Below are 15,013 nucleotides of genomic sequence, written 5' to 3'. Positions count from 1 at the left end.
CAAATTCTTGGACCCAACTAGCTTCTGAAGTTGTCTTTTTGATGCTATAAGTTATTTTCCAGAGGTATAGCTGACTTTTCACATACTGCTGAGTCTCATTTTAAGCTCTTATTTACCTACCAAAAAAAAAAAAATCTCTCCTGCTCTCCATTTAAAGGAACCAGCTTTTTTCTTGTTATCTCTGGAATCAAGAGAGAGTTGAAACTAACTCTTGAGGGGTGGATACCTGGCCCCCTTGGTAGAGCATGTGACTCTTCATACCCTTGTATCCTGAGTTCAAGCTCCATGTTGGGCGTAGAGTTTACTAACCAAACAAATAAAACTCCATCTAGGATAAAATCTACAATTTGATTATACTCTCTTGGTATTTGGAAATATGACTATATTACCTTCACACTGCAAAACGGTTGTTTGTTTACATAGTCAGCATTTATTCACTATGTGGCAGGAAGCAACTTTCCCTAAAGAAGGCGTTTGAAATAATTTCTTCATCTTTATTAAGAATAAAAAGTAATATAAATGGATTAAGTTTTTGGCAAGAACATAACAACAGATTAAATTTCAAAACTGAAGACCTATAATGATTTCATTTACATAATTTTCTAAGTTTTACTCACATGTGTGCAGGGAGAGCGAGTTATTATTTTTTCTTAATTTATTTGAGAGAGAGCGAAAGTGAGAGAGATCACAGAGGGAGCTGGAGAAGCAGACTCGCCGCTGAGTGGAGAGCCAGACGTAGGGCTCGATCCCAAACCCCAAGATCGTGAACTGAACTGAAGGCAGACGCTTCACCGACTGAGCCACCCAGGGTCCCTGAACCGAATGTTTCTAAAGGTAAATGACTGCATATTGACACGAATGGGACTGGGACGAAGCTACCGGGCTCCAGCCCTCACCATGCCGACTCTGATCTTGTTACTCTCCACAAGCCCCCAACCCCACACCGCAGGCCACACCCTGCCTGTAGTTCACATAACAGTTAAGCCATTATTTTAGGGATTTCCTTAACTTTCCTACTCCCTGTATTTTCCTAGAACTGTCTCCTCCCCTGTTCAGCAGTAGTCCCTTTCCCTATTTTTACAGAAAATGTAAATGCTTCTGTTTTAAAAATAAAAGTGTGCTCATTAGGAAAAGTTCAAATTCAAATACATATTCATATAGAAAAATACAAAGGCAGAGGCGAGCACGTCCCCTCGCTGATTCACCCCAAGAGTTACCACTGTCATAGAGTAAAACGCAATGGTTTTGGACGTACTTTATGCATCTACAAATGTAAATACACAGACATACGTACATTGTGACACTGTTATTTTGATCAGAAATGGAATCAGATTCCGCATTATACATAACAGCTTGCTTTTTTCAGCAAACCATGTGGTCACGGACGTATTTTCATCTCAGTGGGTACAAACCTACTTTATTTTTGGCTGAATACCAGTTCTTAGTGTAGACACACTATAATTTATTTAACAATTCCTGCCTCATGCGTGCACCGCCCACGTCTCTGGTGTCAAAAGTGAATCAGTGTTGCAGCAGAACATAAAGGAGTGTGTTTCTCCTTTATACAGAGATTCAGAGAAATGAAGTCGCTTGACCAAAGGGTATGCATAACCAAAAAATGTGCATACTGCCAAACTAAACGCCAAACACAGTTGTAGGACAATTTATTAAAGAAGGAAGAAAGATGATAGCATGCAAAAGGCAAATAACTCAATCTACAAGGCATCCCCACATCCCCACAGAAAAGAGGCATGTTCATGCCATGGGCTCTTGTACATCCTCCCAAAAATTCATACGTTGAAGGCCTAACCCCCAATGGGATTGTATTCAGAGATGAGGCTTTGGGAGGTAATTCGGGTTAGATGGGGTCAGAATGGTGGGCCTCTCAAGATGGGATTAGTGCCCTTAAAAGGAGACGAAGAGGGAGAGAGCACCCCCCTCCCAGCATGTGATGACCCAGCAAGAAGACGGTCACTTGCACGAAGGCCCTCACCAGGACTAAATCGGCCAGCACCTTGATCATGGCCTTCCTGGCCTCCAGAACTTTGAGCTATGAATGAATACCTGTTGTCTAGGCCGCTAGTTTATGGTGTTTTGTTTCAGCAGCCTGGGCAGACCCACACAGGCGCTCAGGGAATACACGGCAGGGTGCCTGCATTGTCACCAACCGCCTGACGATGCCAGGGTCCGGGCACAAACCAAACTGCAGATAAAACCCACACACAGCATCCGGTTTAAACGTTAGCTGCCCCACAGAGGCGGCTCCTCACGCCCCTAACACTCCCTGCCTTCAACTCACACTGCCCACACGCTTGAACCTGCTCCATCTTTATTGTTACCGCCACAATTCTAGCTCAGGCACTTTGTATCATCATCATCTTCTTCTTCTTCTTCCTCTTCTTCTTCTTCTTCTTCTTCTTCTTCTTCTTTTTAAGATTTTATTTATTTGACAGAGAGAGAGGACAAGCAGGGAGATCCGCAGAGGGAGAGGAAGAAGCAGGCTCCCCACTGAGCAGGGAGCCCGATGCGGGACTCGATCCCAGGACCCCGAGACTGTGACCTGAGCTGAAGGCAGACACTTCACCAACTGAGCCACCCAGGCGCCCCTGTAACTTCTTCCTTAACTAAAACAAACCACCACCTAACTGGTCCCTCATCTCGTCTTTCCAATGTACTCTCTACACCGTGAGGGGACTTAAAGAATTAACTTTCTGAAAGGTCAATCAAATCATAATAGCTGTCATTTTTTGAATCCTTAAAATGTATCTGCAAGATAGGTATTTTTATAGATGGGGAAACTGAGGCGCACTCACGGCCAATACCTTAGCCAACACCACGAAGCTAGTCAGTGGCAAACCAACCCATGACTATGACCTTCTTTACTGCCTTACAAAGAAAGGCATAAACTTCTCAGTACAATCCTCATGACCCTTCAAACATGGGCCCAATTTGTCTTTCCAGCCTCCCCTCCTGCCAACATCCCTCATGATCCCATCCTTCCAGCCTACTTACCATTCTGGAAACCCAACAGGCACGTCTGCATCTTTGCTGCTTCCTCACATTGCTTGTTAATTCTGCCTCAATAATCTTTCCAGTATCCACCTGGGAAATGCTGCTTGTCCTGCCCAGTCCAAGGAATCCTCTCTCAGAGCCAGTGCCCTGGGTGGAAAGCATTCTCACCCCTCTCTGCTCTCACAGTACTCTGGCCCTGTCTCTCACACAGTCACATAGAACTTACCAGAACCCGTCACAGTCAGGGGCAACCTGCGGGCGGTCATACCATGAGCCTCGGGGCGGGGCCAAGTCTTTGCACTCGCGGGTGCCAGCACAGTATGTGACCTGCAAATCCTTACTGAAGGAACGAATGGCACCACGACTGACACAAAGCTCTACGTGCACAAAACTCTCCTTCACAAATGGACATGCTGTCACGTTTCTTTGAACAACTTGCTCTCAGGGCGCCTGGGTGGCTCAGCTGGTGAAGCATCTGCCTTCAGCTCAGGTCACAATCTTGGGGTCCTGGGATCGAGCCCTGCTTCAGGCTCCCTGCTCAGCGGGGAGTCTGCTTCCCCCTCTCTCTCTGTGATCTCTTTCACTGTTGCTCTCTCTCAAATAAAATAATAATAATAAAAAAAGTAACTCACTCTCCCTGCACACATGTGAATAAAAGGGCTCAATCTACAGAGTCTTGATTGGGTGCATCTCTATTAGGTGATAGAAGGAGGGCCCACCTGTGTGCACCTTGGTTCTCAAGGCCAGCTGTGCCGCCCTGGCTGCAGGCAGCACAAGGAGGAAGAGGCTGAGTCCCAGCCGCCCAGGGACAGAACACACAAGATGATGAGGACTACCGGGGGCTCGACTAAAACTCAACTACTTTCCTCAAAGGTGAGAGCATACGTTTGAACTCAGGTAGGGTCAAGGTATCACTTGATTCTCTGATAATGCTCAGTTCACTGAGCCTCTAAATAACTTAGAGTTCTAGCAGTAAGTTACCTTGACAAAAGAAGACCTAGCTCAGTAAAGGTGCAAAAAATCAGCCCTGGCTCGTCCACTACCTAGGAAGGGGAAGGATGGCCTTGATTTAACATTTTGTAACCGTGATGCACAAACATGGAGATCTTAGCTCCTCTAGATACAGGGATCAGAGCAGAAAGACCTTCAGAAGCCCCATGCACTACTTAAGACAGTTACTTCAAAGCCAGTGAATATTCTCTCCACCCAAAACTACCAGTAGCTGCATGAATAACCAACCTAAGGGGCAGCAGTGTAGCCACACTGCTCAGGGCTTCTTGTTACCCAGCAATTCCCAGGCATTTTTCAAGTATCACATTCCTACAAAGTTAGAACTCCCCCCGTTTACACTGGGTAACTTGAGAGCCTTAGTGATAGACTTGCCAAGGTTGCAAAGGGCTTAACGGTAAGATGTAAACAAAACCTGAAATCTTGATTCCCGCCTCTCTTCCACCATCCTTCTAGGTGTATGCACACTCTCGTTCTTCAAATCTGACCCTGAGGACCTGATACTAAATTCGACTTTGACAGATTACGGTAAGTGGTAGATCAGCAGGGCTCCGGTACAAACTCCAGGCCCAGTGATATGTTTGCAGGAGATACTTTTTAGTCTGATCAGTCAGAAATGACGGGAAAGACCACAAGTCCCACGAGCCAGGAAGTCTATGGTATCTATATTTTATGTAACAATTTATTTCAACATCTTCTACTCCCCATCTTCATTCTCTCTGGATCGAGGAGCTGCTTGATGCCTTTAAAAGGCTGTTCTTTTTCCTTTGCAACCGGATGCCCAGTTACTGACCCTGGGGACATGTTTCTAGAGAGTAGAAGTCAATTCCTCAGAACTCAAGCTACAAGTCCATCCTCAGTCTCTGCGCTGTCTCCTAACCAGGCGTGATATGCAGTAACAGCAAAACACAGAGGTCAGAGCAGCAGATGGAATTACACACCACATAACAGCTCTCGCAAGAGACACTCCAAGAGAACATGTCCCTGCCACCAGGTCTACTTTTAGATCTCTGCGCATCTCACAACTGGCACCTGATGACCTACTCGGACAGACGCGCCGACGTGATGTGGGCAGAGATTCTGAGCACACGAGCCCTGAGGGGCAACAACAGCAGGGGGCTTCAGACTCTGGAGCTGGACTGCGAGGTTCAAATCCTGATTCAGCCACTTACAGGCTTGCTGACCCCTGTTTAAATTCCTTGTGCCCATGTTCCTCATCTGTCCAATAGGGACCTTCCTCATCAGGGTGTGAGGACACATATGAAGAGCTTAGAACAACGAGGCGGGGCAAACAGGAAGTGTTCACGAAATGTTAGCTGTTACCATTCTGTATACTATAGTTCGAGCTCCCTATTTGAAGTTACTCTGATTTGATGTCTTTTGGAAACATTTGCTTAGTACATCAAGCATATTTAATGATGACTACATAGAAACAACAACAAAAAGTCCAATGTTGATGCTCCTTTGGAAAAAGTCTCAAGCGTAAGGTCAAGGTCAAGGCTACTCTCCAGGGCTTCCGGAGGAGCTCAGTCCTCACGGATTCACAGAGAAGTATCAACGAGGCAACTGAACTGGGAAGGTGTGCCAGCCAGCACAAACCTCCAAATGACCCCAGAGAAGCATTTATTTGGTTTTAAATAATCTCTATAGCTCAAAAAGTTCAAAATTAAAAACAAACAAACAAACAAACAAACAAGATCCCTATTCTGACACCAGAGGGAAGGAAACAGAAAGGGAGTAACAGATGCAAATGGCAAGTCCCCATAAGAAGAAAGGGCCGTTTTCCAAGCATGAGCTGATTTCTGCGGAGGGAGGCAAAATTCTTACTGGCTCTATCAAAAAAGAAAGATCCTTCTACTCTAATTGCTAAGGCAGAGTAACAAAATCAAAGAGAAGACATTTGATGAGCATTAGTTGGCAGGACTAAATGTGAAGCAGAAAGGATGGGGCATTTTGAAAGCACACCTGGCCTGTGAATTAGAGGAGGGGATCACTCCAGATACAAAGGAAGTAAACAATGGACACCAATCACCAAAAAAAACAAAAACAAAACAAAACAAAAAAACCCTCCAGGTCACTTACCTACCTAAAAATCTTCAATATTTGCCATGGCCTATAAGAAAGAGTCAAGAACCTCTGGAGGTAACAGAGCCCCCACCTACCTTTCCGATCCTGTTTCGCCGTCAGGACACGTCCGCTCCCGCCAGACTGGCTTTCTTATTTGCTCCAGGGAGGAACAAACCATGCTCATTTCAGCTTTGTATCCCCAGCGCCTATCACAGTACCCGGCACACAGCAGTTGCTCGGTAAACGTTTGCTGATTCAGCAACAATGGGATCGCTTTTAGGCCCGTACTCTGCACCTCTCTCCTGGGAAGTCCCTTCCCCACCCTGCTGGTGAAAAGCCAGGCATCTCCAAAGCCTTGCTCAACACTCTCCACCTCTTCTTAACAGCAGCGCTTGCCGTCCTCTCTCCCGCTCTCGCGCCCTGCAGCATCCGGTCACTTCGGACCTCCACTGCTGTTCATGTATTTCCTGTTCCTATGTTTCGTTTACCCCACACACTGGGAGCTTCTGGAGGAAGGCAGGCTATGTTGAAGCAATGAGAAGCAGTGGAAAGGTTATAGATCTGCGGCCAGGCAGACCTGGTTATTTGGCTTCGGGAAAACTTCATGTAAACACTTAGAACAGTGCCTGGAACATAGCACGCACTTCGCAAACGCTAGTATTGTCATTTCTCGTTTCTTAGAACCTCGGTTCTCCCTCTTAGAAAATGGGGTTAATAGTAAATGTTCTGGGGTGCCTAGCTGGATCGGTCGGTAGAGCACACGACTCTTTTTTCTTTCTTTTTTTCAAGTTTTTATCTAAATCCCAGTTAGCTAACATACAGTGTAATATTAGTTTGTGTAGGATTTCGTGATTCACCACTTACATGCAACACCCAGCGCTTGTCACAAGTGCCCTCCTTAATACCCGAGAACGAGACTCTTGACCTCGGGGTAGTGAGTTCAAGTGTCACACGTTAGGCATAGAGCTTGCTTCAAAAAAAAAAAAAAAAAAGAATAATGATAACTGTCAGGTACGTCCTTACGAAGATTAAGAATAATACTGAAAAGTCTCGAGGACCTTCCTGGGCACACAGCGCCTACTCGCTCGCCATATGGCAGCCATTCTTCCAAAGCCTCATGCTGGGTGTAGAGAAGATGCTCCGTAAGGTAAGTTTATGGAATGAGTTGAATGAACAGAGACATAATCTCTCAGTTCAGATATCAAGGGAAAACTTCTCAGTCATCCACTCAATGAATCTTTAAGGGCTAGTCAGTATGTACCAGGCTTTGTTCTAGGTGCTGGGATGCACCAGTAAAAACAGTTCCTGACCCTGTGAAATTTACATTCTAAAAGAGAGGGCCGATAACAGACAGAGGGCGAGACAGAAATAAAAGCCTATATGGTGTTAAGTGCTACAAGAAGGAAAACAGCAAGGTGAGGTTGTGCTAGCAGAGCTGGGAAAGGGCTGTCTGTGGAGGTGGCATGTAGGCAGAGACAAGAATCCTTAGGACAGCCAGAGAATGTGAGACGTCCTCACCCTTAGGCAGACTCCGGCAGCCTTTCCACGGGTCAGCCTCTAGTGACAAGAGACCCACTGCCAGCAAAGGGGCTGTGGTCTGGCTCCCCGGCCCCCTCTCAACTCACATCAAGTCAGAGACACTGCTGAGCCAGTGATCACAAACTTACTCTTATAAGACTGTTCGAATCGGCCACCGAAGCCCGGCATGGAAGTAAACAGGTTATAACCATACCGTTACTGGTCTGTTCCCCAGAAAGTTCAGATCACTGTTCTCTCCAAAGAGGTAACCTTCAGGGTGCGTGGAGTCAAACTTCTCTCCTCCCATAATGAAGTGGCTGGCAAAATAGCTTCCTAGACAGGGAGAGACAGAAGCATCAAACAGAAACCAGTCAAACTAAACCAGTAGGAAAGCCAACTCAAAAAAAATGTTAACCCTTCAAACAAATAATTAGCACAACTGTTAACCCCAAGAGAATTGTCTCTGAATTTGGGACAGTGGCACAAAATCAGCAAAATCAGCAGCGAGAACCCAAGATACCTAACATCAATAGATCAATTTTCCTTTTAACATTATTAATTGAATCCTTATCGTGATCTGTCTGTAATACCATCAGCCAAAAGACCAGAAGGCCCCACAATGCACATTAATGAACATATACATGTATTTTGTTCCTAATTTTTTTCCTTAAACTTGAAGTGGTTACTTTCTATCCTCTGTATATTCAGGAATCTTAACCACAGGTATCAGCCTGTATACACACATACATTTCTTTGCCTAAATTTTCCTAAGCCAGCTCGTACCTATACACAGAAGTCTCAGTACCTGCCTATCACTACATACATACCTCTATAACCCTCTACAACGAAGGCTCTTCCTTCCTCATATTCGCTTCAAAATGACTGTTAACAGGAAAATATAAATGTAAATAGTACAGCTGCCCTTGGCTTTACCTACCAATTACCACACAGATTACGGAGTTTAACAAGACAATAGTTCAGTGCTATGAAAAGATACACACACATGTACACACACACACACACACACACACACACACACACACTGTCTCAATTCACTAACTGCGAATGGCCAGTGTTTCGGGGATGTCAGCCACGGCAGGAGCTCTTTGCTCCACCTTGACTAGCCAGGAGACAGGGATATTTTTAACACCACAATACCTAGAGGCGATCAGCAGTCAGGGGTCAGAATCCCCATCTGCCTCGTCCAGACAGACGAGGAGCTGTGCCAGGATATGACGGCACTGATAAGTCACCACCGGAGGCTTAGGTAACGCTGCAAATTCCATCTGGGAATATTTTCCAACCTAGATGATTCAACGAATGCCTCTTAACCCAAATTTCTACAATCTAAATACTCCCAGGAAGGTAAGCCATCGCAAGGGAAGGGCTTAGACCACAACACGCCTTCTCAAGGCTCTCCTCACATACCCCAGCTCCTGGATTAACACAAAAAGCTTAGGAAGCAGTGAGAGGCTTCATCGTCACCTGTCACACAGCGAGGGTATAGATACGTTTTCTAAACCAATTTCAACTTTTGTTGAAAGTTTACAACAAATTAAAAACAATGAGATTCAGCACTTTCAGCCTGTGAAAAAGCCATAGGAAGGAAGAGAGAAGAAAATTCTAACAGAAAAACTGAACCAACTATTCATTTCTGGGTTTTCTTCATGGGGAGCTTTAGTCTAGAGACACTTATTACATAAAGCAATGTGGATAAAATCGCTCACCACAAAGTGAGGCAATTCTTTAATTAAACAACAAGTAGGAAAACATCATTTGAGAGTAAAAGCAGTCAAAATCAATCACTGAGGAACTCGTGAAAGTTACCCACCAAAACTGAAAAATACAAACAGCGGCCATCTGTGGTGATACAACAGTGAAATCCAGCATTTAGGAAAGCTTAATTATCAATTATTTATGTCTAGCACTTGCAAGCCCTATTTTCCAAGTGCATAATTTATAGAGGGGGGAGGTGCCCAGTTGCCTTAAGTAGAAGCAGCCATCTCAAATAATTTAAGTCATTTACTGTTGAATCTTACCAAAACATATTTTCTATACAACAGAGATTATATATTTATTATACATTAGCTGAAATTTCGGTAGAGCGTGTGACTCTTGATTTCCAGGTCGTGAGCTCGAGTCCCTCCTTGGGGATAGAAATTACTAAAATAAAATAAAATAAAGATTTTTACATTGATGGATGGCTTGCCCAAGTCATAAATAAAGAATGGACAGAAGCAGGTTTGGTGTCTGGAACTATATGGTTCAGCTCACTATAGGACATGCGGAGTTTCTAGCCCCTGTGAACAGTCAGGTGAGGGATGAAGGGACAATGAAATCCAGATAATCAACTTACAGGTGGTACTGATTGATCCTAGCAAGAGGAGAGCACTAATGGCTTGGGGGGCACAGGGTTAAAGATGGTGAAAGGGTTCCATTGGAAGTACCTCTCTTTTTTTCCCATAATATTAAAAGAGAAGAAATTATCAAGAAAGTAGTGTAAAGTTAATTGTAGTTTTGCCTTACATTAAAAATTAAGAACACAAATATACAAAAATTTAAAATTAGGGTCGATATTTGAGAGATGAAAAAAGGATTTTTCATTTCAGTAGCGGAGTCGGTGCAAAATTCCTTTAAAAAGATGATCTCCCTTGGTGCACTTAAAATACAAATACCTTATCAGTTTAAAGAAAAAATAAGCTTAAGGCAACCAAAAGTTTGCGTGCTGCTTTCTTTGAAATGGAGCCCTCTAATAACTTGCCCTACTTAGACTAGCGAGACAGAACAAACCCGCCATCTGCAGCCTGGATAAAGCTTCCTGTCTATTTGCCCCAGTGCAGAGTCACATACAGCTACCATATCAGCAGATAGTAACACCGAACACACTAACAGTCCCTGAAAAAAATGCCTTTCGGACAGCTCGTGCACATTTTTACTTCTTAGCGTGAACCATGCTCTAAAATCAGAAATGGTGGGGGGAAAAAAGAGCTATACTACAATACTCTGCCTGCGTGCTAATAGGGACATATATGACTAATGGATAAGATGCAAGTTTTTCATTATTAGTTAGCTATAATTTCTTATTTATTTACTTTTTTGAGAGGAGGAGGGAGGGGGAGGGGGAGAGGGAGAGAGAGAATCCTAAGCAGGCTCCACACCTAGCACCAAGCCCAACGTAGAGCTCAGTCTCATGACCCTGAAATCATGACCTGAGCCAAAATCAAGAGTCGGATGCTTAACCGACTGAGCCACCCAGGTGCCCCGTTAGCTATAATTTCTTTACCAAAATTCATATTCAATTTCTTTGTGCGATTTAAGAAGACACATCTTGTGGTAATCATTTTACAAGACAGACATATATCATATCATCACATTGTACACTTTGAAGTTACACAATGTTATATGTCAATCATATCTCAGGGAAGGGGAAAAAAAGAACACACATCATACACAGATCTCCAAAGTTATATTTAAAACATAAGATATGAGTGGGAGGGCGAAAGGGGAATTAGTGTTTAATGGGTATAGAGTTTCCGTTTTGCAAGAAGAAAAAGTTCTACAGATCTTAACACTCCTGAACTGTATGCTTAAAAATGGTAAGGTAATAAATTTAATGTTACATATTTTTCACTACAATAAAAAGAAATAAAGAAAAGAAACACGAGGTTTGGTCCACAATGTCCAACACTAATCAAGGTCAGTATTAAAGGGAAAAAAGTATTAAAGAAAAAAAAGGCATCCAGGCAAAAAGTCAAATTACTTATAAGGGAAGAAAATTCCACTAGGGCCGCTTCTCCAGATCAGGGCTGTCCAATAAAAACGTAACATGAGCCAAAAATGCAAGCCCCATACATAATTTTAAATTATCTAATAGCCACATTTAAAAAAGCAAAATTAATTTTAATATATTTTATTTACCTCAATATTGGATGTCCCACTATCCCAAAATATCCAAAATATTCTATCAACATGCAATCAATATAAAAATTATTAAGAAGCTATTTACATTCTTTTTTTTTTTTTTAAAGCATGGAGTCTTCAAAATCTGGTGCATATTTTCCGCTGTTTACAACCCATCTCAATTGGGACTAGCCACATTTTAAGTGTCCTATGGCCACATGAGGCTGGTGGCTACAGTAGAGAGCATGCTCCAGCCACTACTCACCCCCTGATTTAATCTCAGTCACTATCAATACTTTCTGGCTCTACAGAAACGTCAGAGCAACTCCAAGAGAACTTGTACTGAAGGAATCCTACCCTACCAAGGACAGCTTTTGAACCAAGAGTCCAAATCAATAAATTGACTTCAACTGCCCACAAAGAAAAATACAACTATTTGTTCCTCATCATGTGAACAACAAGAAAAATCTCAGTTAGGATTCACCATCTTGGAGCACCCGGCTGGCTCAGTCGGCAGAGCATGCGACTCTTGATCTTGGGGTGTGGGTTCAAGTCTCACGTTGGGTGTAGAGGTGACTTAAAATCGTAAAAAAAAAAAAAAAATTTCACTGTCTTAAATAATTTACCCAATGAATGTAAGCTCTTAGGGCATATTCCTAACATCACAGTGAAATTAAATATTGCTCAGTCGATCCCATAATTTACATCTGGCCCAATGACATAATCTGACATTTGCCACCAAACTGCTACGAACTATAACATCACACAATAAAGGACAATTAAACCCATTTCCCATTCTTCTACAACTCTGTATGCCTTTTACAAGACATACATATATTAAATCATCACATTGTACACCTTAAAATTTATGGGTTCCCTACATGTCAACAAAAATTCTAATTAAAAAAGCAACTTTTCTTTCTAAATCTGTAAAATTACTGAAGTGTATCTGCCTATAGAGACACGCTTAGGGGAAAAAAAAACTGTTTAGGCCTCTAAGTAACAGCAGTTTATTTACTGTCATGACACAATTGCAAATCAAAGATTTTAAACTTTTTAAGTCATGGAAACTTTATGTTTTGTAAAACTAAAACAAAAATGTTGAGCAAGCAAAAAATTTTGATAATTTGCATGGATTAAATGATAAAGTAAAATGTATTTGGGATTTTAGCCACTATCTTATGCTAAGTAGAAGTTTTTATTGCAAGACCTATAAACAATCTTCTTTTTTTTAAATTTTAAATTCAATTAATTAACATGGAGTGTATTACTGGTTTCAGAGGTAGAGTTCAGTGATTCATCAGTTGCATATAACACCCAGTGCTCATTACATCACATGCCCTCCTTAATGCCCATCACCCAGTTACCCATCCCCCACCCCACCCCCTCCAGCAACCCTCAGTTTCTTTCCTATGGTTAAGAGTCTCTTATGGTTTGTCTCCCTGTCTGATTATATCTTGTTTTATTTTTCCCTCCCTTCCTCTATGCTTCTGTTTTGTTTCTTAAATTCCACTATGAGTGAAATCATATGATAATTGTCTTTCTGACTGACTTACTTTGCTTAGCATAATACCCTCTAGTTCCATCTATGTCATTGCAAAGGCAAGATTTCATTTTTTGATGGCTGAGTAATACTCCATTACACACACACACACACACACACACACCACATCTTCTTTATCCATTCATGTCGATGGACAACTGGGCTCTTTCCATAGTTTCGCTATTGTGGACATTGCTGCCATAAACATTGGGGTGCAGGTGCCCCTTCAGATCACTACATTTGTATCTTTGGGGTATATACCTAGTAATGCAATTGCTGGGGCATAGGGTAGCTCTATTTTTAACTTTTTGAGGAATCTCCATACTGTTTTCCAGAGTGGCTGCACCAGCTTGCATTCCCACCAACAGTGTAAGAGGGATCCCCTTTCTCTGTATCCTCACCAACATTTGTTGTTTCCTGACTTAATTTTAGCCATTCTGACTGGTGTGAGGTGGTATCTCACTGGAGCTTTGATTTGTATTTCCCTGATGCCAAATAATGTTAAGCATTTTGTTATGTGTCTGTTGGCCATTTGTATATCTTCTTCAGAGAAATATCTGTTCATGTCTTCTCCCCATTTCTTGACTGGATTATTTGTTCTTTGGGTGTTGAGTTCTTTATAGATTTTGGATACTAACCCTTTATCAGATAAAACATTTGCAAAAACCTTCTCCCGTTCTGTCAGTTGTCTTTTGGTTTTGTTGACTATTTCCTCTGCTGTGCAAAAGCTTTCTATCTTGATGAAGTCCCAATAGTTCATTTTTGCCTTTGTTTCCCTTGCCTTTGGAAACGTGTCTAGCCGGAAGTTGCTGCGGCCAAGGTCATAGAGGTTGTTGCCTGTGTTCTCTTCCAGGATTTTGATAGACTCCTGTCTCACATTTAAGTCTTTCACCCATTTTGAGTCCGTTTTTGTGTATGGTGTAAGTAAATGGTCCAGTTTCATTCTTCTGCATGTGGCTGTCCAATTTCCCCAACACCGTTTGTTGGAGAGACTGTTTTCCATTGGATGTTCTTTCCTGGTTTGTCGAAGATTAGTTGACTATAGAGTTGAGGGTCCATTTCTGGGTTCTCTATTCTGTTCCACTGATCTATGTGTCTGTTTTTCTATCAGTACCATACCCTCTTGATGATTACAGCTTTGTAGTATAGCTTGATGTCTGGAATTGTGATGCCACCGGCTTTGGTTTTCTTTTTCAACTTTCCTTTGGTTATTTAGGGTTTCTTCTGGTTCCATAGAAATTTTAGGATTATTTGGTCCAGCTCTGTGAAAAATATTGATGGCATTTTATAGGGAAGTAATCTTCCCTTCTTTTTGTGTTTTTACTGATGTCACAGTAAAACAAACAAATATCCTGCCTGTAAGTGATAAATATTGATCTTCAATTATTTGCTTTTGAACTAATGGAGCTATGTACTCAATTACTGCAGGAAATGGAACTGTATTTAAAAATAATTTTATACAAAATTAAAATATGAGAAAATTGGCCATGGGAATCCTATTAGGTTTTCATGTATTTGAAAAATCTTCACCTAGGGCACCTGTGTGGCTCAGTCCGTTAAGCGTCAGCCTTCAGCTTAGGTCATGATTCCAGGTTTCTGGGATGGAGTCCTGCATCAAGCTCCCTGCTCAGCAGGGAATCTGCTTTTCCCTCTCCCTCTATGCCGCCCCCCTGCTTGTGCTCTAATAAAGAAATAAAATCTTTTAAAAAATTACACAGATAAAACATGCATTTTGCAAAAAATAAAAAAAAGAGAAGTATGTAATTTAAAAGTGATAACCCAACACTACTCTGTGAGAAGTAACTCCACTATTAACTGGTTTGTGGCCTTCCAGATTTTCCTACACATATATAAACACATTCGGGTTTTCTGTTTTCTTTTTTAACTTAATTGGGATACTACACATATTGATCCGCAAGTTACTTTTTTTTTTTTTTTTTTGCCTAATGTACCATAGGCATCCTT

At 42.2% G+C, this 15,013-nt stretch overlaps 1 protein-coding gene across 3 annotated transcripts in view; it reads right to left on the bottom strand.

Annotated features, from left to right (window-relative positions):
- RNF157 (ring finger protein 157) overlaps positions 1-15,013 on the bottom strand; it is a 73,007-nt gene that overhangs the window by 44,632 nt on the left and 13,362 nt on the right. For 2 of the 3 annotated variants that reach the window (XM_087854082.1, XM_045813824.2), the window contains exon 2: positions 7,820-7,938. In XM_087854082.1, the coding sequence (XP_087710208.1) occupies positions 7,820-7,938 (119 nt within the window). Of the gene's footprint in view, positions 1-7,819; positions 7,939-8,432; positions 8,543-15,013 lie in introns of those variants that run through there. The other variant, XM_087854083.1, reaches the window with a different exon arrangement.

This window comes from Ursus americanus, chromosome 23 (genome assembly GCF_024610735.1).
Source record: "Ursus americanus isolate L20-20 chromosome 23, mUrsAme1.1.p, whole genome shotgun sequence".
Lineage (NCBI taxonomy): Eukaryota > Metazoa > Chordata > Mammalia > Carnivora > Ursidae > Ursus > Ursus americanus.
Note: the sequence above shows the minus strand (reverse complement) of the source record. Positions and strands in the feature narration are given on the sequence as shown.